The 27,814-nt window shown below is 45.6% G+C and overlaps 1 protein-coding gene and 1 long non-coding RNA gene across 8 annotated transcripts in view; one reads left to right on the forward strand and one right to left on the reverse strand.

Moving 5' to 3' along the window:
• Positions 1-27,814, reverse strand: part of DPP6 (dipeptidyl peptidase like 6) — a 737,431-nt gene that overhangs the window by 256,138 nt on the left and 453,479 nt on the right. For all 7 annotated transcript variants that reach the window (XM_059729196.1, XM_019498918.2, XM_014609088.3 and 4 more), the window contains exon 3: positions 16,133-16,231. In XM_059729196.1, the coding sequence (XP_059585179.1) occupies positions 16,133-16,231 (99 nt within the window). The remainder of the gene's footprint in view (positions 1-16,132; positions 16,232-27,814) is intronic.
• On the forward strand, positions 11,874-15,821 carry LOC132250952 (uncharacterized). Its single transcript, XR_009462720.1, has 3 exons — positions 11,874-11,939; positions 13,539-13,623; positions 15,642-15,821. It is a non-coding gene; the product is annotated as an uncharacterized LOC132250952 (long non-coding RNA).

Below are 27,814 nucleotides of genomic sequence, written 5' to 3' on the forward strand. Positions count from 1 at the left end.
TTGTGCCCACCTAAAAATTCATAGGGGTGGACAGCAAGGCATATGAGATGCTCTGTTTACCAGGGCACCCCTGGGAGTAACTAGAAATAATGGCCATAAACTGACAGAGAACAGATTCAGGTCAGATGGCAGGAAGAACTTCTTTACGGTAACGGTTGCCAGAATCTGGAATGGGCTTCCAAGGCAGGTGGTGCTCTCCCCTACCTTGGGGGTCTTTAAGAGGAGACTGGACAAGCACCTGGCTGGGGTCATCTGACCCCAGTGCTCTTTCCTGTCCGCGGCAGGGGGTCAAGCTCGATGATCTACGGAGGTACCTTCTGACCCTAATATCTATGAATCTGTGAATCCCCTCCTACAATTTAATTTAAGATGATAAATGCCATGGAACTGGGTCCACTTTGTTTGTGAAGCACAGTGCACATCTGTTACACAGGACAAATAAACAACACCATGACGGTATACATATAAAGGTAATGGCAATGGCAACTCGGAGAAAATGGCCCAGAAAGAAAAACCTGCTTAGAAAGAGGCCTGACAAAAAGATAGAAAGCTTGTGGCTGGCCTTGTATGAGGAACATGAACAATAGCAGCTTTCCATATATCTAATGTGTCAGAAACTGCTGTCCTTGGACTCTCCTGAGCACAGGACCCGCTCCCTGCTCATGCCCAGGGGCGAATCCAGGGGGTCCAGTGGTGAAGACATCCCCCCTTTCAGTCAGCCATGCCACAGAAGAAGCAGCTGGACACTTTGTCTTAAGTCACTGAAGCAAATAAGAATCCCACCTCCCTCCTCCTCCCCTCTTCCCTTCCCTGCCCACTGCTGCATCTGTCTCCAGCTACCGCAGGGGGGAGGGAGTGGGCCGTGGATGGGTCCAGAGCTATTCCTGCTTGTTCTAGCTGGGCTCATGCAAGGGTAGCAGCAGCAGTAAGCAGATCCCTCCTTCCTGCCCAGTTTCCCTGGTGTTTCCTGGGTATCTTCCCCAGTGTTCCTGTGTTCACGGGAGCTCAAGGGAACCCACTTGTAGCTGTTGCTGCTGCCTCCAGCTAAGCCTGGCTCCACGTGCAGCTTGGCAGCAGCAGCAGTGCAAAACCAGCTCTGTAGCACCCCCTCCCTGGCTCAGCTGGGGGCATCGGCAGCAGTAGGCAGGGCAGGGGAGGGAATGCACAGCTGAGCATGAAGGGGAAGGGAAGATTCCTGCTTGAAGGACTTAAAAAAGTTCCCCAGTGCTCCTTTTGCAGCAGTCTGTCATTCCTGGTGTGTGTGTGAGGGAGGCTGGGAGCTAGTCCCTGCTCCCACGTCCCCCTTTCTAAAATCCTTGGTCCTGTCCCCCCCCTGCAGTGTTCATGCTCTATACTAACCATATAAAGCAGCATGGCAAGTGGGACCATGGCACTGCACTCTCTCTACCACACCAAAAGCCAGAACCTGCCACATCGTTCTAAAGGCATGGACATATTGTACGGCGTTATGGTGGCCGTGCGCTGCGTCTCTCAACTCTAGCTGGGCCTCTCCGACACTGCTTGCCCATCCTCCTTTTACTCTTACAGAGCTGGATGTTTTGAAAAATCACAAAGTTCTGGAACCAACTGGGTTGCCTCCCCTGCAAGTCCAAGAGTGATTGTAAATCCTAAAGGACGATTTTCTCCAGTTTAACACAGGTATACAGAGCACATCAGTACTCCTGGCATGGCAGGGAAGCAAAGCATTCCCTTGCAATGCATGGGGATAGATTTAAAGCCACAGCACCCAGACTGCAGCTTCCCACCAGTATGCCTATGCAAACTGAATTAATTTTCAGGATGACCAGATTGATTTCCTGTTTCCTTCTCTTTAGCAGCAACAACACAAACCAGCTGCATGCTAAAACTGTTTTCCTTCCCAGCTGTTATCTGGGGAGAAAGTATATTAAAAAACAATGAATTGCAGACTTTTTGCTCTCTAGTATAGGGCAAATTCAGGTCTCTGGCTGTGCATAATAAGCAAATACCAAGAAATTTGATTCCAGGAGGGGAATGACAATGCTCTTTGATGGTCTCAGGAATTCACAGCCTGTGAAAAACCGTGAAAGGAATATGCCAGGGTGGCATCAAAAATTAGGGGTTAGGGTTCACATGGTTTAACATGGTTCATCTCTCTGCAACATCCTGCACTTGGATCAACAAACTGTGGGAAGTTCAGTTTAAATTGGAGAACAGATAAGAAGAAGTCTACATCTAGAGTTCTGGACTGCAGAAAAGCTAACTTAAGAAGGGAGACAGATGAGACTGGAAAGCTGAATGCCGAAGAAGAGGCATGGATACTGTCAGGCAAAAGTGCTAATAGTATCTGGAGCCTGCTTCCCAAGGAAGAGGAAAACATTGGTAAGGAGGGGCTATCGACATGCTTGTGTGAACAAGCACCTCAACACAGGACACAAATCAGAGCATCTATCTAGGAATGTGAAAGAGTCAATAAAGAAAGAGCGCAGCAATAAAGAAAGATGGGCCAACAGCTTAGTTGAGATAGAGCCTGCAAAGAAAATTATGAATAAACAGCACAAGCTTCTTTAGTCATATACATAAAAAGAACACCAGCAGTGAAATTGTAGAGCCCAATACACCGACTATGAAGTGAAGTTCATAGGTAATCTCAGTGCAGCCCAAGTACTAAATAATTCTTTGCCTTGGTCTTTAATGAGGATGATAATGTGAATGAGTAAAATGGAAAGGTGCCATATGGGAATGGGGGTGTGGTTATGGAAATTACCACACCTGAAGCGGAAGCAAAAATTAGATTGGATCTGTGACACAATCAGGGATCTAGATATTTTCCATCCCAGAAAACTGAAACAACTGACACATGAAATAGCAGTTTCCATAGCATGGCACTTCAGTGCATCTGCCACCTCTGGGATAATGCTTTATGAATGAAGAATAGCAAATAGAGTGCCTATATCTAAAAAAGGGAGAAAGAGTGATCCATGCAATAACAGAATGATTATCACTTGACTTCAACATTATGCAACTTCTTAGAACAGGCATTAAAGAATAAACAAGGACAAGGAGGTAAGCAGAAAATGGGACAAAACCCAACTTGGTTTTATCCAAGGAAGGTTGTGCTACATCAATCTAGTTACCTTTTATGACAAGACGCCCAATTTTCTCGACAGGAGTAACACAGTAAACCATATCTATCTAGGTTTAAGCAGAGTTTGACAACACACCTCACAGGAAATGACTAGCCTAACTGGAGAAAAGAGTTATGAATAATTTACATGTAAAGTACCTAATGAGTTCGCTAAGAGGGGTACAATAATGGTCACATCAAAAGGTGAGTTATCAGAGTGATATCAGTCTTAGGACCCATTCTGCTTAATATGTTCTTTATTGACACTGGTTCAGGAACTAGACATCTGCTCATAAAATTTGTGAGTGATGCAAAGCTAGGGATACTGCCAATAAGGAGTGTATTATTCTGGATTATTATAGAAACAGATAACACAGTGGAATAGAAAAATACATATGATATAATGTTTACTCACATGAACTACAGAATATGCAATTAGGGAATTAATAAAACCTTCTGTTATAAAATGGACATCATAGATCATAAGTATCAGATAAAGACAGAGATCTGGGCACATTAGTCAATCGTAGGCTGACCATAGGCTGCTAGTATGAAATACCCATGAACAAGGCTAATGCAATTCTAGGCAGGACATAGTCAGCAGAGATGAGAAAATATTAGTGCCATAGTACAAGGCACTGGTAAGACCTTTTTAAGCGTGCTATGCATGGTTCTGGTGAAATTTGTTAAAAAAGAGATTGATTTAAAACAGGAACAGGTATGAAGAAGGACCATTAGGATGATTAAATGAATGAAAAACCTATTTTAAGAGGTGAGATTAAGAGAGTCCAGCTCCTTTAGAATAGCAAAACAAAGATTGAGAGTGTACATAATACATTTTTATGAGTACATTTGTGAGGTTAATATCAGCTAAGAAGAAGAGCTTATTTAGGTTAAAGAGCACTATAGGCACAAGAGGAAATAGCCATACTGGGTTTGAACCAATTGAGACTGGACATTAGAAGAACGTTTCTAATTATGACAGGAATGAAATTCTGGAACGTAGAGGGGTGAAAAACCTTCATTGCTCCAAAGTGGAGACAGTAAAGTTTGTGGAAGGGGTAACATGACAAAACAGAGATGTTCCTAGATCAACTACCAGCAAATGCAGATCTGAGTATTTGCTATTCTCATGTTAGGTCTGAAAGGCAATAGTCTCCTCTGCTTATTACCAATGGCTCTTAGAAATTAAGTAAGTTGTTTTTGGCTTTGTTTCATGAGGTGATTCACAGCTGTGATGTGCAAAGGGCTAGAGTGAGTTATTTTTAGCACTCTTTGGGTCAATGGTGCTTGCATATATGGGGGACTGGAGTTGCAAAAATGATCTTTCCACCTTTAGGATTTGACTCTCAGTCTGGACAGAGCATAGGTCCATGTTAATTCTACTTTTCTCCTGTTAGATTTCAGCTTAGCACATGAATGATAACTGTCTTTAAGATCCTGAATAGTCCCAGGGATCTCAATAAGACTGTACTGAAAGCATCTTGCTTACTGAGTTCTTAAAGCCTGATTGCCCTTAGACTGAGAAACCAAGCTTACTTCCATACTCACACAGGGAATGGCACAAGAAAACGGCATGGAAGGAATCCACACGTTAAATCCATGTGCAGGGAATTATAGCACCCCTTTCAGTCCCCTACACAAGAGTTTGCAGCCAATGTACCTGCTTATTTGTGGACCCAATCTTTCCTATGTTTTAACCCACTAGCTACTCAGCTGTTCTGGACTGTATGAATTTCAATCCTGCAGTGCCATAAGCACAGAAACTACTTTGGTTTTACTATGCTGTGGTGGCCTTCTCTACTTTCTGTTCTGGGGTCTGGAAATGGGCAGACACTGCCCAGTAGATGACTGGCTTGACAAACAAGGTTTCAACCTTAAAGTGGACAGGCTGAAAACAAGCGCATACTGTTTGCCATGAAGAATAAGAAAGAGTTTCTGTTGGATGCATCAGTCACACAGGGAAGTATACTAGGAGAATAATACTGGAGAACAAGAATGGGCTGTAACACTCACAAGGATGCCAGGCTATTTGGCTCTTACTGAGGCAAGAGTGGGACAGATCTTTTTTTCAGCCATCTTAGCAAATCAAACATGAAAATAAAAGAAATAGGGCTGTCAATTAATCGCCATTAACGTGAGTTATTAACATATTAATTGGTTCTTGCATTAATTTTTTTAATGCATTATTTGTGCACGTGGTTTTGGAGCCCATGCACAGAGTCTGTTCTGCCTCCATCACCGCTGCCTCCGCACTGCCCAGTGGGGAAGCAGTGGCAGTGCAGAGGAGCTGCAGGGCAGCTTGGGTGAAGGCTCCAGGCTGCTGCAGCAGGAAGGTGGGAGAGAAGGGCACACAGACACAGACACAGAGATAGACAGGCACACACACACACATACACACACAACCATCCGCAGCCAGGAACGCAGCCCAGTGGCATGTACAGCAGTGCTCAGGAGGTAAGTCTTTTGGGGGGAAAGGGGTGGGGAAAGAGGGAAGAGGCAGGGGTGGCAGATCGAGGCCCTCATGGTGAAGGAAGGAGTGGGGTGGGGGCAGGAGTGAATGGGGCCCCGGGGCCAGGGTGAGTCATGAGACGGAGCTGCGGGAGGGTCATCCAGGGGCACGGGGGAAAGTGGCTCCCCACTGCTGCATGCATCCCTGAGGAAGGTATGGGGGTGCATGTGCCCCCAGAATTTGTGTGCGGGGTGGAGGTGGGTTGCCCGCTGTGGGCTGGGGCTCTACACCCTGCTGCCTTTGCCGCAGGAGCTGTACAACACCATGTTGTGCCTCTTGCAGCTGGGTGAGCAGGGGACATGCTGTGCGGCCAGTGAGTAGTTTCCAGGGCCAATGAAGCAGGGCACAGAGCTCCAGCATGCAGCCCACCTCTACCCTGCGAACAAATCCAGGGGAAAACGGGTACGTGCCTCTCCCGGGGGTGTGTGCAGTGGTAGGGAGACATGCCTCCCTGTGCCCCTGGATGAGCCACCCATGGCTCTGTCCCACAACCTAGCCTGGACCCAAGGCCCCATTCACCCCATCCCCTGGCCCCTCCCCACTCCCTCCCTAACTAGGAGGGCCTTAATCTACTCCACCCTCCCTCTTCCCTCTCCCCTCCCCCCTTCCCTCCACAGACTTAGGTGGCGGGCACTGCTCTACATGCCACTGGGCTGCATTCCAATAGAGTTAGAATATTTCCAGTTTCAAAAAAGAAGACACCTGTGTGGCAGGAGGTAATCAGATACTGGTGGGTAGCAGTGATATGCCCATGCTATACCCCTGCCCTTCACTCTCAAACCACAGCCCCCCTAGCCATGCTGCTGCACCTCACTCCTGACCTACAGTACTCTGCATCTTGCCAGGGCATGCAGGGATTCCCCTCTCCTCAGGCTCCAAACCCCACACACTCACAACCTCCCACACCGTCACAAATTCCACCCCCGCACACACACTCCCTACCCCCACCCCCAACCATATGAAGTACTTACATAATGTTGCATTATTTGGAGTTTTTCAGTGCATAATTTTGAGTTTTTAGCTGTATGATTAAAATCGTGATTAATTATGACTAATTTCAAAAAAATCACGAGTCAGGTCAATTGCAATCAAATTTTTTAATCGTTTGGTAGCCCTAGAAAGAAAGCTTGTTTCTTTAAGGTTTCAGATGTCAGAATAGCCTTGCTGGCATCCAAGCAGAACTTAAAATGGTTTAGCCCTGATTCTCTCACTCCCATGGCATTTATCAGGACCCTAGTACCTAAGGAACAACTCCTAGTTTACACTGGTGTAAATAAAAGGAGAATCAGGACAAGAAAACTGCTCTAATCTAGTGGCATCTGCATGAAAGACATCAAGATGTGCCTAGTTTCAAACAAGGATTAACAGAATGTATTTATAAAGGAAAGACTTTTAGAGATTGCTCTTTATGAACTAGAGCCCTTTGACGCCGATGGTAATGGACAGGGCAGAGACAGGCCCAGGGAGATAAACTATAACCTCAGTCATGCAGACACCCAATCAAAATCAACTCAAGTCAACAGGAAGACTCTTATTGGATAGCACTCATAGGTAGACCCTCTCCCAGTTCATGTTTTAAAACACATTTGAAGAGCAACGTGGGGAAGTCCTGCTGTACCTCTGCGTCTACAAAGCTGATTCATGGGGCTGTCAACGCAACACCTTAATTCACACCTTTTTTTAAATGAAAAAAACCCCCGAGCACTTAAAAAGTTCTTAACATTTAGGCAGAGTGAACCATAAATAATTCATTTACTCCTCATGCGTCTGCAGCATTTGAAACGCATCGGTGGTTTTATCAATATAGTTCAATGAATTTACATTTTACAGAATAGGCTTGGGGACACAGGGCTCTTCAAGTTCTCTTGATCCAAACATTATTACTAAAGGTAAACTGAAATAAATTACCTTGGTTATTACAAGACAACATTTTTCAGCATGGTAAATAAAACGTATTAGTTCTGGATCATTACATTCAATATTCAACTTAAAAAGAGCCTAGAGATCCTTTTGTAATGTTATTAGTAAAATATTCAATAAAAATCAGTGTGTACCGTTCAGTACTCAAAAAAAGACTTTTGCTTGGCTTTGACATTAGTTATTGGGTAAAACTTTCAGAGGACTTAGGCAACTTGGAAGACAAATGCCATTTTCGGAAGTTATTTAGACACTCAGGAGCATTTCGGATTCAACCAAACTTAGGTTTCTAAATCACTTCCGAAAATGGCAGTTCAATTTTAGCCACTGGGACTCTTCAGGTGAGAAACAGGAGCAATATGGTACTGGGAAAGTGTGTTTTTGTTAGGGTTAAACTACTGGACTAGGACTTCAGATGGTTAGGCTAATTCCTAGCTATTTGATTGGCTTCCAGTGTCTCAGTGCCTCCTTATACAACTGATAACTGGCCTAACAACAACCTCTTGCATTCTTTTACTGTATTTTTCATTTGGACTGTTGGCCCACTGGGGCAAGGACTGGCTCTCTCTGTGACCTTGTACAGTGCCAGAAACATGCTCTCAGTTGCAGCTGATGGGCCTACCCTCAGCAAGGAGGTGTTCTTGCATGACAAAGACTGATGAGCCCACCTTTAGCTGTTCTTGTAGCATTAAGGGGGAACATCTGTATGTGCACATTAATGCCACAGAATAAACTCTGGTGCTTATTGTGCTAGAGTTTATTGCTCTCAGGTGCCACGTTTACATTTGTGCCTGGGACCGCAGCATGTTGAGCTGGGTCAGAGCAAACCCAGCTGGCAGGAGGCCCCGGGTGGGGGGAGAGGAGGGGTGTCAGCCTGCCATCCTGGGGCTGCTCTGACCTGATTCAATGTGTTGTGGAGGGACTGGATGGGGCACAAGGGTGCTCTAGTGTGAGGCTAGCCAGGAGGCAGCCCTCTGCACTGAAGCACCCTCATGCCCCAGCTAGACTGGTCAGCATCTACACGTGTGCTGCTGTGGAGTAAAATACTCCGCAGCAGGATAGTACTTGTACAAGTACTACACTGCTGTGGAGTTTATTAGTTTACTCCAGCCTAATAGCCCTGCATGTGTAGATGCCAAGATGTTAACTGTGGAACTAATTAGTCTACTCCGCAGAAAATCTCTCATGTAGATGCGCCCAGGGAAAGATAGTTTGCATTTGAACGGACCCCTCTGCTCTCAGAATGAGTCCATTTCCCTATTTCAAGTGGTTCTATGAGAACAGAAAATAGCAACCATTCTTTAACAATGGTAGGTATCAGACAATTTGTTTTTATATAGCTAACTAGTTGCTTGGATATACAGGAAAAGCAGTTGAGGTAAGCTACACAAAAGAAAAGACTACAAGCCTGGAGAAAAAAACAAATCAGAAGTCCACACCCCACTGGATTCCCAAGTGAAAGCTTGGTAATTCGCACTACTCTATGGACACTGCTATTCATACATGCTTTTATGCAAGTCATTTAAAGAGCACTGGGACTTTTTACATGCTCCCTAAAATCCACAAACAAGGGAACCCTGGCAGACCTATCATATCCAACCATGGGAGCCTAACTGAGGAAATATCAGGTTTTGTTGAATCCATCCTAAAACCGCTTGTCACCCACAGAGCAAGTTTTGTCCAAGACACCACAGACTTGCTACGGAAACTTAAAAACATAGACCACCTTCCCAGCAACACACTCCTAGCCACCATGGACATTACCAGCCTATACACCAACATCCCACACCAGGATGGCATCCATGCCTGCCTTACATATCTACAGGAACAAGATTACAACCCAGAATACAGACCCAAAGATATCACTGAGCTTATACATTTCACCCTCACACACAACAATTTCACTTTTAATAATCAACACTTCCTCCAGATGATGGGAACAGCTATGGGCACTAAAATGGCCCCACAGTATGCCAACCTTTTTATGAGCCACCTGGAAGAAGACTTCCTCAAGACCTGCACCATCAAACCCTTGCTGTACTTACGATATCTCGATGACATCTGCATCATTTGGAGTGAGAACCTGGAATCTCTAATTGACTTCCACCAGAAATTCAACAGTCACCATCCCTCCATCCGACTTTCTTTAGAATACTCCAACACCAACATCCCCTTTTTAGACACAAGGATCAGTATCCAGAAGGGTAAAATACAGACCACAGTATACAAGAAACCCACAGACCAACATACATATCTGCACAGAACCAGCAATCACCCGAAACACACCAAAAAAGCTGTGATATACAGCCAAGCCCTCAGATACCACCGCATCTGTACTGAAGAGCACACCCGGGATCACCACCTCACCAATCTATAAAAGGCTTTCACCCAGCAAGGACACTCCTGCAGAGAGGTAGATCGCATGTTTGAAAGAGCCACCTGGATACCACGTGAAGAACTGCTGCAGTACAGAAGAAAAACCCCCACAAATCGCACACCGCTGGTTATGACCTATCACCCATCCCTTGAACCTGTACGGAAAATCCTCAAAAAATTGCAACCCATATTAGAAAAAGACCCTATTCTTAAAAAAATCTTCCCAGAGCCACCCATCCTAGCCTTCAGACAAGCACCGAACCTCACCAACCTCATCACCAGAAGCAAACTTCCTCAACCCCAGAACACACCAAAAGGATCCAGACCGTGCCAGGTCAAGAAATGCAAAACCTGTCCCCACATTTCCACCACCCCCACTATCACTGCACCCCACAACAGAGCCATCAGCATCCCAGATCTTACAGCTGCACCTCCAGGAATGTAGTATACCTCATCCAATGCACCAAATGCCCTGATGGAAGATATGTAGGAGAGACCAGACAACAACAACTGCGCACCAGAATGAACGCACACCGGGAATCCATCAAAGACAGAAACACCCAATTACCAGTGGGGGCACATTTCTCACAGGAGGGCCACTCTCTCTCCAATCTCTCAGTCCTGATCCTCAAGGGAAACTTACACAACACTTCCCAGAGACAAGCCTATGAGCTCCATTTCATCAACCTGCTGGATACTAGAGATCATGGACTAAACATAGCCATTGGATTTTTGATACATTACAATCTGCCTGGCAACTGACTCCCCAGCCCAGCCCAGCCCCTGGCTTCTTTACTTTTCATTCCATCCAGGAAGAGCACACACCAACTGCTGCAGCTTCCTTAGCCTGACGAAGGGTTTTTGAACCCGAAAGCTTGCTTAATAACTATTCTCCAACCATTTGGGTTGGTCTAATAAAAGATATCAAATTCACCCAAGGAACCTTGTCTGGTAAATACAGGCTTTGTTAAGAGATGCTATCTATTGTTTGTCACTTCCCCCTTTGGGGAAAGAGCAGCCAGGAAACATCATTATCATACTGCCACCTCTCCCCACCACCAATGCGTTGTTGATGTCATGGCAGGCCTTAACCCAATCCTGGAGGCTGGGAAAACAATAGTAGTGATTGGTGACACACTACAGCCAATCAACTGCAGGAACCAAGGAAGGCCGTATGACTATGGGCCGCTGCTATGCTTTCCATTAACAAATAAAGTGAGCTGGTATGGATGGGCATGTTCTTGTCATTAAAAGAAAGCTAAGAAAGAACAAGAGCAAGTCTCCATGATTTACAGGATAATGTGTGAATCACTGTTTAATAGCCAAGTTGATGTGGCTCACAGCACTTCTCAGTGGAAAGTGAGAGGAACTGCTGAGAGAGGAAGGTGGAGTGTGCAGAAAAAAGGAGAACAGATCCCTAATTGGTATAAATCATCAGCACTCTTTCCTGCCTATGCAGGGGGTCGGACTCGATAATCTATTGAGGTCCCTTCTGACCCTAACATCTATGAATCTATGAATCAGAGCTCCAGGGAAGTCAATAGCACTCTTATGATGCCCTCCAGCTGGGAACCTGGCCCAGAATTTCACCCCCATACATACCTCCCAGTATAGACAAGTCATGGCTACTCTTGTTGAGAACCAGACCTGGGACCCTGCCCCCAGAAGACAAATAATGACTTGCCTCATAGGTTGTTTAGATCCTTTATAACCTATAGAGAGCAGTGTGAAAATCATGGGATGTCACAGGACACTAAGATGCCTGCTTCTTTAAGGGCAGAAACTGCCTAGAGAGAGGGCCCTAGCAGTCAGGCAGAAACCCACAGGTGCAGGTTACTGTGGCAGCAGGCTAATGAGGAAATTAGCCTGCACCTGCAGGTGGTCAGCTGACCGGAAGAGGCAGGGGCCTGGGCACATATAAACCCCAGGGCTGGGACTAAAGGGTTAGCTCTCTGTCAGCAGCCAAGGGGGAAGGAGCTCTCATAGAAGAAGCTAACTAGAGATGTTTGACTGCCTGTTCTGCTTCTGGTAGGATTAAGAGGGCTCCAGGAGCTCACCAGGGACCCTGGCCTGCAAGGCACTTAGTCCTGGGTGGGGAAGTTTGATTCTTTTAAAGGGGCAGAGTACACCCTGAACTGCTCATATTGTTATAGCCCAGAGGCTCATATCTTGGTTGTTGTTTATAGACCGGTGGATCAGGCTGGGGCTATTGGGGAAGGAGGAGGCCTCATTGGGGGCCCACTACAATGTGGGGACCCCAGTGCCAGGGGTGTGGTGACAAAAAGGGGTGAGCAGACCCCAGTGCCAGTGTGGGTGCGGAGACCGGGTTGCGGAGAGCCCAGTGATGACTGGAGGCCAAGCTAAACTAAAGCCTTGGAGGGACAATGTGTAAATACCATCTGTGAGGCTTGGGGCATGGTAAAGGGGTGGTTTTGGAGCCATGCATCTAGTCCATAAGGCTGAGGATGTCCTGTGAGGCATCCATTTTGCAGCAGAACCCAAAAGGGGTCCAAGAACCCACAGGGTTCAGTGGGGTCCATCAGGACCATGTCTAACTACACACTCGAGGGCAGCCTCCCTATTTTTTATAATTACCAGCAAGACGTGGCAGACAAGAAAGAAGGTGCCCATTGAGCAGGATTGGCACAGTCCAGGAGCCCTAGGAGTATCATGGCCATCCCTGGGGACCCCATCCTCTGACATGGGAAATTATAAAAATGTACTGATGGAAACAGTGTTCATACCCCATCTAAATCACAAATTAGTATTAAGCAATGACTCAAGCTCAGTATTTCATGACAGATCAATAAGCTGAATGAATTGAGAGTACTGAAGATTTGCAAGCATTTTTAGGTGAAACTTGGTGCAACATGAAGGAAATGTAATACCCTCAGAATCCCCAATGAGATTTCCACCACTTTGGGCTTACATTTAATTTCAGAAAACTTTTCTCTCCTTTACAACTGAAAATCATAAGTACAGGTTTGAATCCAACACTTTCAAGATTCTAATAGTTTCAGAATTCAGGAACCAGTTTTGGCTCATCTCTTGTTATTAGGAAAGCCACCTAAAATGCTATTAAAATAAAAAAAACACACAAACTACCCCTAACCATCAAACCACCTTAAGAGAGCTCTGCAAAGCCTGGGAGGAACCTGTAATCTCATCACATGAAATGCAATTATCTCAAACTTTGAGGCTGATTCTCATCCCTGTTAAATGTTCTAAAATGAGGAATTGTATTCCTCTGGCTTAATAAACTCTTCCCATTTAATGATCGCTTAGGTCATTTGAATACTTCTGACCATACACCATACTTAAGCAAACTGTTAGGCTATCAAACTCCATCTTTTGCATAAACAAAAAGTAAAGACAGAGATGCAGAGAGAGAGAGAGAAATACCTTTAAGGGAAATTTTGTACATGTGAAAGAAGTTGAGAGAATTGATTTTTTTTTTTTTTTTTTTTTTTTTTTTGCAATCTAGCGTTTGGATCTCTCTAAATTAGATTGGCTTATGCTATGTTGTTAACAGTAAAAGAATGGGATGGGGACAAGGATATATTACATTGTCACATTTTCAATTATTTCTTTTGGAATCCCCAAACAATGTCCATCCATTCAACCCAGAGCTGTGCAACTACCTACACGACTGGAAACTGAATACTCTGCGGGCCACATCGGCAGGGGCTGCACACCCATGGGTGGCATGAGGGTGAGTCAGAGGCCCCCGGGCTGCACACCACTTAGATGTCTCCTCCACCCCCCTGCTGCAGTGTGCACTCATGCCCTGCACAACACCATACACATGCACCCTCCCCTCTGCTGCACTGTGCACCAGCATGGCCCCAGACTCCCCCTCAGCTCGCTGGGCTGCACAGCCCTGCCCCTGGTGCAGGAGTAGGCACCAAAAGCCAGAGGAGGGAGGGGGAGCCCAGACACTCTAGTTTCTATTGCAACTGGAGCCATGAGAAGAGTGGTGGCTGGGCAGGAGTCCAGGAGCTGTAATATAACCCTATGAGGGCCACATGTTGCCTGTGGGTGCCAGTTCAACAGCCCTGATTCAACCCACTTCTTTTCCCTCCTTCCCGCATGTCCTTCAGCACCATTTAATACTAAGTGGTACTAGCTTATTATAGGCTTCTTCAGTATGTTCGCAGGAAAAACAACAATAGGAATTTTGACCTCTGAAAACAGTGGTACAAGAGGACAAACGATGTCTAAAGTTATGATCAGGGCATGGCATTGGGAAGTCGCAATATTATGGCTTTCATAAATGTGCTCCTGGGGGGAGCGGGAGCAAGGGGGAGCTTCAACTAGAGTGACTCCGAGACCCACTCCAATTAAAATGCCCAGAGTGTCACGTGTATCAGTGTCCCCATGCTGAAAAATGGCAATGGAGGCACTTTAGTTAAAGCACCATTTAGTCAAAGGAGCTTTAGTTTTTTTCATTTTTTGTCATTTTTCAGCAAGGGGATGCGGGTACACATGATGCTAAGAGTCAGCTGGAGCACAGTAGTTACCATGTTCCAGCAGACTCGATTAATCGAGTCTGCTCTGACACACTGTAATTACAGTGCCTTGTATGTGTATAGGCACCCTTAAGTTTTATGTCAAGCTCTTTTATTGATTTATCACTCACCTTAAATGGGACTTGGTCAGTTAGAAGCCATAGAGAGAATATAATACTGAGAGATTGTTTGTGAAATGTTTTTGAGCCTGTGGGTGAATGATGTGGTAGCATTTTATACTAGTAGCCTGATCTCTGATACAGGTATAAATTTAAAGGAATGCTACCAGCTACATGAAATTCCTCTAGACTTACTCCAGGTTAATTGAGAGAAAAAGCTGGTGCAGTATAACTATGAGTAGTAGTACTACGAAGTGTAAGTATAAGAAATACTTGTAGAAGCTTCACCAATGATAGTTTACTGTTGATTTTATGTTGCTTTCTTTACTTTGGCTTTTAAATAACTTCAGGTCATTTAGGTCTGATTCAAGGCCCAATGGAGTCTAGACCCCTCAGACTGGGAATTATAAGACTGGCCAAAATTAGAAGCTGATTAAAATATAAACACGGCACTAGCATATGATCACAACTTGGGGTAGCTTGTACTTGCACAGGAAGGAATATTACTATGTAGGAAACAACCTCTACCTTTTAACTGGGAAAGAAATGGAAACAATTTAGCGGGACAAGTGACTGTTAAACATAAGACATTATAAGCAAAAGTGAAAGGAATTCACATAGGGCAAAAACTATGCCCTACAAACAGAAGCCCCCTGGTAAGTGGCAGTGATTTAAATTCCTCCTTTGCCAGGTAGCCATGATCCGGCAAAAAGGGGATGGTGCTAGTTAGAAATGGCCTTGCTTAAGGTGACCAGGGGACGTGCTTATGCAGTATGTGCTCTTAACAGTAGTTTTCCAGGTCCCTTAAGGTTTGAGAAAAGCCCCCATTATAGAAATAACTACACTTATCCTTCCCTCCTGGCAAGGCTGACAGCAGAAACGTCCTGATTAAATTTGACAGATGGCCTCTCATTCACGTTAATGGGAGTTGGAGTGGGCCCTTGCATGGGCTGGATAGTCTCATGTCACTTCAGCTAGAGCTTATTTAGCTTGCAGGAGTTTCTAGTGGGAGTCAGAATCTGCATCTGTAGAACAATTTCCATTCCTTCAAATATCGTAATTATTAATTCTGGCATTATTAATACCATCTCCCCCCCGACTAGAAAACACAGAGCAAGACAGGATGAGAAGAACGCATGGCTCATACACAAGAAGCAGACCAGCTGTTGCTGGACCACTGAGCTGCTGGTTGCGTAGCAACACTTCACCTCTCTGCCTGCAAAAACGGTTTGGGAAGGGACTAAGTTATGAAAATATAAATGAGAAGATTTGTTTGTGGTAAAATAAAGCAATTGTGCTCTAACCATTTGTTTCGACTCCCTGCTGAATCTCATCACCTGCCCAAGACTGCAAGCTCTTTATATTCACTACATATCTGTATGTAGCACTTGCCACAGCCCTGTCATCAGGGCCCCTAGACAACAGGGACACATAAAAACAACACGATGATGCCATGAATAATGGAGCCATACCATTTATATTTACCATGAAACTGGAATAGGGACTTTGATACTAGAGCAAAAGCAAGACAAGGAGAAAGACGCATCATGCGCATGTGAGAGCAGAGTTAGAGTCATGTGTATATCCAACTCACCACTTATCCATTTAGCCTCTGGGTCATGAATTTTGAAATCAGCACTGAACAGATCTTCCACTGTTATCTTCTTCTTTTGAGACAGGCTGTTATCTTCCACTGTAAAACATTTAGAAGCAAAGGCCTGTTATTCCTAATTTGAATTTTTTCTGAAAATAGAACAGATCACTCCCCATTCTGAAATGATCTGCCATTGAATACCTATGGCAGAACTTGGTAGCATGAATTTTCAGTGATGTTAAGACATCTTTATATGGCCAGAGTGGTATAAAGGGACCTTAGCATAAATTAGAATCAGGCCTCCACAGCCAGGAACCAATATCAAGTTCCCATGGCTACTGAAGTATCACAAATCAAAGTCTGTGGGGCTCCCCCACCTCATGCGGAGAAAATCATACACCATTATTAGTAGTCCTACTAATAAACATTGCTAGACATTAGACACTATTGATGAAATCATTTCCTAAATTAAGCATTCATATAGTTTTAGAGGGGGATTGTCATTAAACATCATGTAGGGCTTGACTAATAAAGGCATTTAGCAATATACATCACAACTTGGTGGGATTTAGAAAAGATCCTTAATAGGTATTACCCACTAAAGCTGTTTAGGTGCTTTGTCAATCCCACAATTTGCTTGTACCTCTTCAGGTACCTTTATGAATCTGGTGCATTATCATTTTAAACAAAAAAGTCTAGGCAATTTTTGTTGCAGAGACATCTACAGCAGCTGAACAGTTCCTCAACCTTCAAACCTAGACTGCATGCATGTTATTCTTAAGACCTGGAAGATTTCCCAGTACAGAAGAGGACATCCTCAGCTTATTTCTCCCATAATGAGTCTCCTGATGATTCTACTTCTCTGGCCCCCAGACATGCTTCCAGTACAAGTTCTGCTGTTTCATATGCTGTCACCACAAGCACTCTGGCAGTAGGGCAAGACTCCCACTATAAACTCTTCACGTACCAAGAGGAGGAGAAGCAATTTCAAGATGTAAAATGTTGAACTGTTGGGGCGCGGCCAAATGTGCATGGATGTTTGGTTCCCCAGGGACAACTAGCAGTGGTGCATCTTGCACTGCAGCTACTTGTCTCTGGGGAACGCCTGGGCCATGCACACTTTGGCATGTGGCTTGTTGCCCTGGGTGGGGTAGGGGAGGCTGGGCCCAGCAGCCTTACCTGGGGTCCTGGTAAACACAGCCATGGTGATTATGTTTGCAGACCCTGGCCGGCAGCCGCACCACAGCTCTGGGTGTCCTGGCTCCACTTTTCAGCAGGACATGTTGGCTGATTGTGCATTGCACCGTGTTGTTTTTTTTCCCCCATGGGTTTTTTTCACCCCAAACACGTGTCAAAAAAAACCCATGGGAAAAAAACCCTAGTGCAGTGCATGCTCAGGCAGTGTGCCCTTGCAGCGTGGAGCATACTGGACTGTGCAGTAGGTGCACACATTTGCAGCGTGTCATACTGCAAACCTGCGCTTGTCTGGATGCGCCCTTCTGCTACAAGAGACCACAAGATACCTGAAACTGCTGTGCCGTTTGGGGTTGCTTAAAAGGAATCCTGCGAGGCTGGAACTCATCCAGGAGCACAAGGAGGCAGAATAACAGAAACACGGGCAGGTGAGGAGCCAGCTAACTACCTGAACATGGCTGGATGGGTTTAGGGCAAACACTGCCTTGTCAGTATTTAACCTCATTATCACGGCACGGGGCTGGGAGGGGAAAAAGAGGCAACAGTAGAAGCGAAGGCGAGCAGTACAGGAAAGCAGCTGTGGAATCCCATTCCCACCCATTTGCATTCAGCTTGTACTGAAGGCATTTTTGTAGGGCTACGTAAACAGTGAACCTATCCTTGTGCATGATATAGTAGGGGAATTTTGTCCTGATCAACAGAATGACTGTATTTACTGAAGAGCTAAAACCTCTCACTGGCATTAAAGGGCTGCCTTCTCAATGATCTTGACCAAGTACTAAAGTATTTTAATTTTTTTTTCCTTTTACACTGAATATTGAAAATCTTGACCATTTTTGGAATATGCTAAGAGATACTAAGAGATGCTTGCCAGATGAATAACAAAACAGTCTTTAGTGCCCTTTGGCCAACATCAAGACTCCTAAACATCTTTAACCATCTTTAAAAAAGGACTTCCAATTCCAGTATTTAATACAACACAGCATGCAAAAATAGGTAGAGCCGTTGTCTCCTCTGAACATGTCTGGTGAGTCCTGTTAAAAACAGCACACTTACGCTGCCATAAAAATCTGGTGGCAAACCCAAGAAAGTGCAGAGAATGTTATGTTTTAAAACCTTAAAAAAGAATTCAACTATCCAGGGTATAAACAATGCTGACTTTAATTAATCGACTCTCAGAAGTCAGGCTGGTTGGAAAGGAGGGCACCGAAATTGTAGGAGCTCTTTGAGTGCTTGGCAGTAGAGCTTAAATAGTTAATTCTCAGAAGCTTAATGCATGATTAGCACGGTCTCTTCCCTACTAGCGCACCACTCGTGTGTATACTCACCACCATGCTCCATTATGATCCTCAGAAAACCTTCCATGAGAACATTGCACTGGTGCTTTGGCCTCCATACAGAGGAAACATATGCAGTATCCAAGGGTCCCAAATTATGTATGTAACTGTTTTGGAACTGCTAATTTACTTCCCCTGATAAGAATTCAATTTCTTACAAAAAAACAAAACAAATCAAAACAAAAATCCCCAAAAAACAAAACTGAAAGCTGATTTTTGGGGGGCCAAAAACTCTGTATTTTAAAATTCATTGGGGTTTTTTGGTTTTCAGGCATGGAAAGCAAATTCTTTCCATGAAAATTTTGTTTCCAAGACCCAAGTTTCCTTTGAAAAAGTTGTGTTGACAGAACTGTTTTCACTTTCCCTTAGTAAAAAGATTAGTTTGTTAAAAGGAAGAAAAAATACTGCTGTGTTTTGAAGCTCCAGGCCTGTTTCTGTATGGCTCATCACTGTAGCATCTGAGTGCCTGAGGTGTGTTGGCATCTTATATCCCTAAGTATTTTACTATTGTTCAGTGCTAGCTTGTTACGCAGGCTGAACACGTCCCCATTTAGATACAGCGGAAACAGACTCTTTCCAGCCAATTAATGGAGGAGAAAATGGCTTTTTACTTCACTAATCTGATGCACTGAGCTACCCACAGCCACTTAGTAATAACTAGGAGGCATGTTTGCTTCACTAACGGGTGCTAAAATTTCCAGTACTGCTTTTTACCAGGTTATGACACATTTTTCAGTTTTCCTGTTTTTAAAGTATAGCTGAATGTTTAATTGTTCTACTCAATTTCCCCTCAGTTGCCCCAGGAACGAAAATACCCCAGTACAAGCTTTGCAAATCCCTCGATGTAATAACATTATACATCTTTTCTGTTGTTTTCTTTATTAACTCAATTGAGCACCATGGGGTACAAGAATCCAAGGAAACCAATCTTTTCAGTTATAGTCCAAGCAGCAAGATGTTAAAACTTGGTGCCTGATGGCAGCAAACAGGGCAATTGCATATGTAGGGTAGGAACAGCAGGCAACCCAGGGCCCAACTGTTCAGATGTACCCACAGCCAATATGGAAACTATTTACCAGGAAAATCCACAGTGCAATGACGTTTAGATGTACATTGGGGCCCTGGTCTTCCAGCACATGGGGGAATGGGGTCCATGTTACTAGTGTTGAAACCCGGGGATGGTGGTGGGATAAGGGCATGATGAGTCTTCTTTCCACAAAAGCCAGAGACAATTGCAAGCGCTGGAACTACTCCTCCTCTGTGACCACAGGTAATTGTACCACCTCCGAGGAAAGGGCAGAGCTACTCATGCCAGCAAGCCTACAGATGGGCATGTTCGCTTCTTGAGGTGCACCTCCAATCCGGTGCCAACTAGGCTGTGCTCCTGGGCACAACGCAGTCCATCATGTATTGGAGATAACATTCATCTCAGTTATGGAACTAGGCAACATTTTTCAAAACTTTTTTTGCGAAAAGATGAGGAGAGAGATCAAAGGAGCCATTTGGCAAATCAGTTTCAGTGTTGATAACCTGTCATCTCCTCCCCAAATCTCTAAATGCTTTGTTTCCGCAATTTCTCAATGAAATGCTTTGATTTTAAATGACCTTTTGGGTTTGAAATTTTCTCCAACTTCAAAAAAAAAATCTTAAAAAAGCAAAGGCCTAAATGTAAAATGAAGCCATTCACTTTGGGGCAAAGAAAACCTTGTTTGACCTCAACCTAGTGTTAATTTTTCAAAATTCCCAGCAAAGAAACAAAATCTTTTATTTTGCACAGCTCTGCTCAGCTAGTAACAGTCTGTGAACATTCACATGACAGAGTTACTAAGTAGCCCATTCGTGCTTGGGAAGCTGGAATAAGAGGACTTGAACCAGCAATAAACCTTTATGGAAGGCACGATCCACACCTTTCCATAGATGCCTAAAAAGGGGTAAATTGAATTTTAGGTGCTTAAGTCACTAAAAGCAATCCAGATGGACCCTTCTCTAGCAGCCTGCCTTAGGAGCCTAAAATCATAAGGCACTTTTTAGCCTTAGAAGACCTCTAGATTTAGGCTTCTGAGTGTGGCCAGAAGTGATCCAGATCAAGTATCTCAAGTGGATGTTAGTCCTCAGATGATTAGCACTCTGGTTTCTGAGTCGACAGAGGCACGTAGTGTGCAGCCCTGAGTCAGGCACCTAAGCCCCGAAGATGCAGGAGGGCAGGCACACCCCAACCCACAGCATTTCTTTATTGGCCAGCTCTAGGTGCCTCCTTGCTGAGCCCCTTGGGCATGCTAGATGCCCCTCTGAAGGCACCCAACTGGCCCCATTCCCTGCAGAAGGTGTTAGTCCTGGGGGGAAGCATCTATTTTTAGGTGAACTGAAGCCTAAATGGAAACGCTCCTGAAGAAGCTCTGGATCTAGCTCTTTGCACTAGTTACAGAGGCCCATGTTCCTGCAACAACAGGGGCCTGAAAGAGAAGAGCAAAAAATCAGCTTCCTTTCATTTCTGTGTGAACACTGGAGGGTATTTGCCCCACTATTTTGGAACAGCATGAGTCATAGGAGGAGCACCAGACTGTGTATGACTCACTAGTGGTGTTCAGCAAGCTGAGGCATTACAGTCACTACCTTTCACACCAGCTCTGTAAGAGATGCTCCTGGAGACTGATGCTAAAAATTTAATATAGAATTGGATGCACTTACTTTTACAGTTAAAAGGTCATGCTTGAAAGGAAGGATCTCAATGTGTCTCTCCAAAAAAGCTTCACAGATTAGGAAACAGCATGCTATATTTTAATGGGCTTCCTTTCCAAACAGAGGGGGCCAATCCTGCAGGCCTTATGCAAGCAGAACACTTCTTGTGGTCATGAGGCAGTGAGCTTGAGAGAGTACTGCAGGACTGTGCAAACTGATGGAAAATTTCTCCCTCTCTGCCCTAGTTTGTGTTTCTTGTACTACAATTTCTAGGGTGTTGGCACTATGCGTTTCACCTACTGTGATAAGTGGGGGAGGCATATACATGGCGGAAACGGCTCAATCCTGCAGCAGGGAAGTCAAGCCCAGTTTGGCCACTGATGTCAACAAAATCAGGGCCTCAAGGGAGGTGGAATGACTCAAAGTCCTTTGGGTTTGATGGGCAATCCCATGCATGCAGCTACTCACTAGTGCAAGCATCTCCAGGATGAGCAACTACCAACATATACATTCTTTCCTCTGTTGCAAATGCTCGCTTTGCATATCTAAAGACCCATCAGTCCCATAAAAAGGGTCCAATTTCAGTAGGATTTTGTAAAATAAGGACAACAAAAAAAAGTAGCTAACCATAAAGCACAGCTGTCAGTAATTAGAATTTCTACTGCATCTAACAAAAACTGCATTAATAAATTATAGGCATCATCTTAAAACAGGGTGAGTGACCTGCTTCTGAAAAATCTGAAACAGCATGAATCTCAGCCTTATCGGAAACTCAACCAGAGTTAAAACCTTTTTTCTAAAGGTTTGGATCGATTTGGAAAAGAAACTTGAGGAGATGTATAAAATCCTCTTCCTCAATTACTTGGCTCAGTACACCAGGATGTGGTCACCAAGGGAATGCTCCCTTTTCTCTGCAATGACTCTCCTACCTCTCGCTCTCAGGAACGTCCCCTGCCTTTCACTGGGGAAGATGAAGGTCTTGGTTGCCATTATGGCTTTGCTGAGCTGGACTTTATGTCTGTGTTTCGCACTGCATTCCTAACATGTGATATTTAGTCATTTATATCATGTTCATCATAGGTGCTGAATGTCAATGCACTTTAACTTGCGGCATTGCACTGCAGGAGGGGGTGGAAGGGCAAGCACCAAGAGGGTGGCCTGACATCCCATATGGCAGTGAAATAAAGCAGAGCTGTCTAACCTCTAAGCAACCAGCAGCCTTGTCCTGCCTTGGGCCATACCAGCCGTGGCTACAAGGTGCATGGACTACAGTAGTACAGGCCACAGGTCCCCTGGGCCACACGCTATGTCGGCACCTCAGCCTCTTTCAGTCCCCCAGCTGCGAGCACCCTCACTGCACGGTGCTGCACAGGGGCCCCAGTATGCAGTCTGCACTATGCTCTACTGCTAAGTGGAGCTGGAGAAGGGAGCTGGAGTCTGGAGAGCCAAGCTGCTGCTGCTGCAGCTGGAGTAACGGGGGACCATTTGCTGCATGGGAGCCTTCAGGACACAAATTAAGCTCTGAGGGGGCTGCATGTGGCCCCTGGGCCGACAGTTGGATAACCCTGAACTAAAGCAATAGCTGCCTTCATGTCAGCAAGCCATTTGTTGAGGAGGGAGAATTCAGCAATGAGTAGGGTAGCTGGAGGGAGGGGTTTTTAACATCAGGCCAGGAGAAACCGGTCAATGGGTATTGTATGGGGCAGGTGGATTAGAAGAAGCACACTATTTCCTGGGGAGAGTAGCTGATTTTTAACTAATCTCAATAGGTCTGAAGGGTCTGACACCAGACTTCATTGCCCATTGGTTACATTATCAAACAAGCCACCTGTGCTTGCCTCTGTGTTGCCCTCACACGAGGAGCTCCCTATACACAACCTCAGAGTCACTGCGCTGACATCTCCTGCATTCCTCCATAAAACGCTCCTTGCTCCAATGCCTACAAAAGTTTTACGCCAGTGAGGCAGCTGGTCTGTGGAGTCGACTGCTTGTCATGCTGACCAATCTTATTATCTCTTGATGCTCCTCCAGCTCTCGGTCTGAAACCAGCTGTCTCTCTCCTGCTTTACCCTAGACCACAAGCCCTTGGAGCACAATGTGTCCTTTTGTCTTCTGATATAAGGGTCTTAGTTCCTTGTCCTGCTGGGGCTCCTGGGCCTTGCCATGATACAAACAATGAATAACAATTTTCAATAAAGCTGTATAGGGGCTGAGTGAATAGATGAAGCTTTAGAGCTGTGGTTTTCAACCTTTTCTCATTTGTGGACCCCTAAAAATTTCAAATGGAGGTATGTACCCCACTGTATTGCAAGTGTGGGTATTTACATACTTTTGATTGATCATAGTCATATTTTGCGGACCCCTTAGACATAGTCTGCAGGCCCCAGGGGTCTGCAGACCACCGGTTGAAAGTCACGGCTTTAGAGTTATAACCATACCCGTAGCCACTCCTGCCTCACTGCTACATTACTCATCTCAGTCCAAATTTGTTGTTTGGTTCCCCAAGAATGGACATCTCTTTTATTGCCAGTATTTCATGGCATTCAAGCATGAACTCTCCTGTACCTGAAAACAAAAATGTCACCCTGGTGATTTCCCTGCTCCCACCTTTCTGTGAGATACCAGTCCTCACTAACGTTCCTCAACTGATCTTCAGGACGACGAACATGGTTCCTGGGCTAGCCAAGCTAATGTTAAGGTCTCGCTATAGACTGGCTGGCAGGAGGTACTTGTGAAATAAGCACCCTGTTACCCCATATAAGCCAGGATGCATCTTTGTAACAAGGTCAAGTAGCCTGAGAAAGGGTAAAGACAGCCACTGTGAAGCCACAATGGCAGCCTAAATTCTGCAATGTTCCTACCGGCAGTCTCACTGTGAAGCAGCCTGGATGAAGAATAAAGCTTTCCATAAAAGCACAAGTGGCAGAATTAACTGAGACTTACTGGGAGGAAAGGAAAACGAATTATTTCCAACCCAGTCTGAGCCAACTGGACAGTTTGAAATCTAGAAACCAAGGCTGGAAAACTATATGGAGAAACTCTGTTTTGATAGGACTTGTCTGATGTAAAAAAAAATCCCTTTTGGAAGTAATGGTTGATAGTCAGGCCCCTGTATTCTGTTTTGACTGAATACATACTTATTTGCTCCATGTATACACACATATACATGTATATTCCACAAGAGCCAATGCCTGTATGTGTGCATCAATACACACCTATGTACAGATGTATGTATATTGACATGAAATATAGACTGTGTACATCTCACACCGACCCACCTTACCCCATGTAGAACATAGTATAATAGCTCATCATGCCTGCATCATAGCAGTCTTTTGAGTTACAGCAAATTGCTCCACTGACAACAAGGTGTTAACCTACTGGCTCTTAAATGCAATACTTTTTCTGTCAAGGTGCCTATCTTGTCCTTTCCAATGCAGTATGCAACTACTTCAGTCATTAAAGGTTTTTATCCTCTCAGCTACCCAAGGAGTGTATGGGGAGGGAGAGAACTGAAGTACAGAGTAGAGTAAATGACTTGCCCGAGGCCAGATGAGACAGCTGTGGCTGAGCCAGGAACTTCATAGATTTCATAGACATTAGGGCTGGAAGGGACCTCGGAAGATCATCGAGTCCAGCCCCCCGCCCAAAGGGCAGGAAGTCAGCTGGGGTCACAGGATCCCAGCAAGATAAGCATCCAGTTTGCTCTTGAAGGTGTTCAATGTGGGCGCTTGAACAACCTCCGGTGGCAGGCTGTTCCAGACGTTGGGGGCTCGGACAGTAAAGAAATTCTTCCTTATGTCCAGCCTGAAACAGTCTTGTAGTAGTTTATGACCGTTCGACCTAGTCGTCATCCCTTGGGGTGCTCTCGTGAACAAACGTTCCCCCAGATACTGGTGGTCACCCCTGATAAACTTGTAGGTGGCCATCAGATCACCCCTGAGCCTGCGCTTTTCCAGGCTAAAGAGCCCCAGGGCTCTCAGCCTGTCATCGTAGGGTCTGCTTCCCTGATCTCTGATCATGCGCGTGGCTCTTCTCTGGACTCTCTCAAGCTTCTCCACATCCTTTTTGAATTGTGGAGCCCAAAACTGGACGCAGTACTCCAGCTGCGGCCTCACTAAGGCTGAGTACAAGGGGAGAATGACGTCCTGGGATTTGCTTGAGAAGCATCTATGGATGCAAGCCAGTGTTTTGGTCGCTTTACTAGCCACAGCATCGCACTGCAGGCTCATGTTCATCTTGTGGTCAATGATGACCCCCAAGTCTCTTTCTTGCATAGTGCTAGCCAACATAGCACTGCCGAGCCTATAAGGATGCTGCAGGTTTTTCTTCCCAAGGTGGAGAACCTTGCATTTATCGGCGTTGAACACCATCAGATTCTCATCCGCCCACTTGCTGAGCCTGTCCAGGTCAGCCTGGATCACCCGCCTGTCTTCTGGTGTGGATGCTTTGCCCCAAAGTTTGGTGTCATCGGCAAACTTGGCCAGTCCGCTTCTGACTCCAGTGTCCACATCATTAATGAAGATGTTGAACAGTATGGGTCCAAGGACAGAGCCCTGGGGGACCCCACTGGTCACAGGACACCACGATGAGTGACTTCCATCAATTACTACCCTCTGGGTCTGACCCTGGAGCCAATTTTCCAGTCAGTGGATCGTGGAGGACCCAAGGCGACAATTGGCCAGTTTCTCCAAGAGGCGATCATGGGACACCAGATCGAAGGCTTTTTTGAAGTCAAGATATATGACATCAATCTCTTCTCCCTTGTCCAGGTGATAGGTCACCTGGTCGTAGAAGGAAATGAGATTGGTCAAGCAAGGCCTACCTGCAACAAACCTGTGCTGGCTATCCCTCAGGATGTTGGCGTCGGCCAGTCCATTAAGGATGGCCTCCTTAATAAACTTTTCTAAGATCTTCCCCGGGATAGAAGTCAGGCTAATGGGACTATAGTTAGCCGGATCCACTTTCCTCCCTTTCTTGAAGATAGGTACTACATTGGCCTTCTTCCAGTCTTTGGGCACTACACCAGAGCACCAAGAGTTTTCAAAGATCCGCGCTAGAGGTTGGGCTATGATGCTCGCCAGCTCCTTGAGTACCCTGGGGTGAAGATTGTCAGGGCCGGCTGACTTGAAGGTATCCAGCTTCTCAAGATGTTCCTTCATGAAGTCAGCATCAATGGAGGGCAGGGGATCACCCTCACCCGGACCTCCCTGTCCCGTAGCGGGCATGGGCGTCCCATGGGACTGATGAAAGACCAACGCAAAGTACCTATTTAATAGGTTGGCTTTTTCCTGGGCGTCAGTTGTCAGTTGCCCCATCTGGTTCAGCAGGGGTCCAACGTTGCCCCTGCTTTTCCTCCAGCTCCCCACATATCTGAAAAAGGACTTTTTATTGTCCTTGATGCTCAAAGCTAGCTGGAGTTCAGTTGCAGCCTTGGCTTTCCTGGTCTGCTCCCTACAGGACCAGACCAGTGCAGAATAATCCTCCTTGGAGGTGACTCCCATCCTCCATCCTTTGTAGGCCTTTCTTTTTAGCCTCAGGAGGTCTGCTAGGTCCCTGGAGAGCCAGGGGGGCTTCTGTGCCCTCTTGCTGCCTTTCCTCCGAGATGGAATAGACTTAGTTTGTGCATTGAGGATCGCTCCCTTGAGGAGCAACCACTCTTCCTGAACTCCCCTCTCCCTGTGGTCACAGTCCCTTAGGGCCTCACTGACAAGCCTCCTGAGCTTGTCAAAGTCGGCTTTCCTGAAGTCAAGGACTTGCGTGTTGCTGACTGACTTGACAGCTTTTCGGCGGATGGTGAAGGTGATCAGCTCGTGGTCGCTGTCACCCAGCTTCCCATCAATCACTAGGTCGCTGACTAGGTCATCCCCAGTAGCCAGTACCAGGTCGAGCAGTGCTTTGCCTCTCGTTGGCCCATAGACTTCTTGAGTTAGGTAGAGGTCATCCACGCACGAGAGGAAGCTTTGCGACCGCTCAGATTTTGCTGAGTGATCCTCCCACAAGATGTCCGGGTAATTGAAGTCACCCATGACAACCATGGTCCCGGAGCATGTGGCCTCAGCCAGTTCCCGGGCAAACTCCTGGTCAAACTCAGGACTTTGGGTGGGAGGTCTGTAGTAGACTCCCACCATTGTGTCCCCTGTGCCGTGTTCCCCACGGATTTTAACCCAGAGGGTCTCCAGCCGTCCACCCTGGTCGCCAATATCGGCTTGCAAGGACGTGTAGCTTTCCTTAACATAGAGAGCTACACCCCAGCCCCTTTTCTCTACACGATCCCTCCTGTACAGGGTATAGCCATCTATACCCGTGGTCCAGTCATGGGTGGAGCCCCACCAGGTCTCCGTTATCCCTATGACATCATAATTATTTGCATTGAGCAGGAAGATGAGTTCCTCCTGCTTATTCCCAAGTTCCCAATGATCCAAGTTTCCTGGATTTCCTGACTGATCCAAAGTTTCCTGGATTCTTTTCA

Source organism: Alligator mississippiensis, chromosome 5, assembly GCF_030867095.1.
Source record: "Alligator mississippiensis isolate rAllMis1 chromosome 5, rAllMis1, whole genome shotgun sequence".
Taxonomy (NCBI): Eukaryota; Metazoa; Chordata; order Crocodylia; family Alligatoridae; genus Alligator; species Alligator mississippiensis.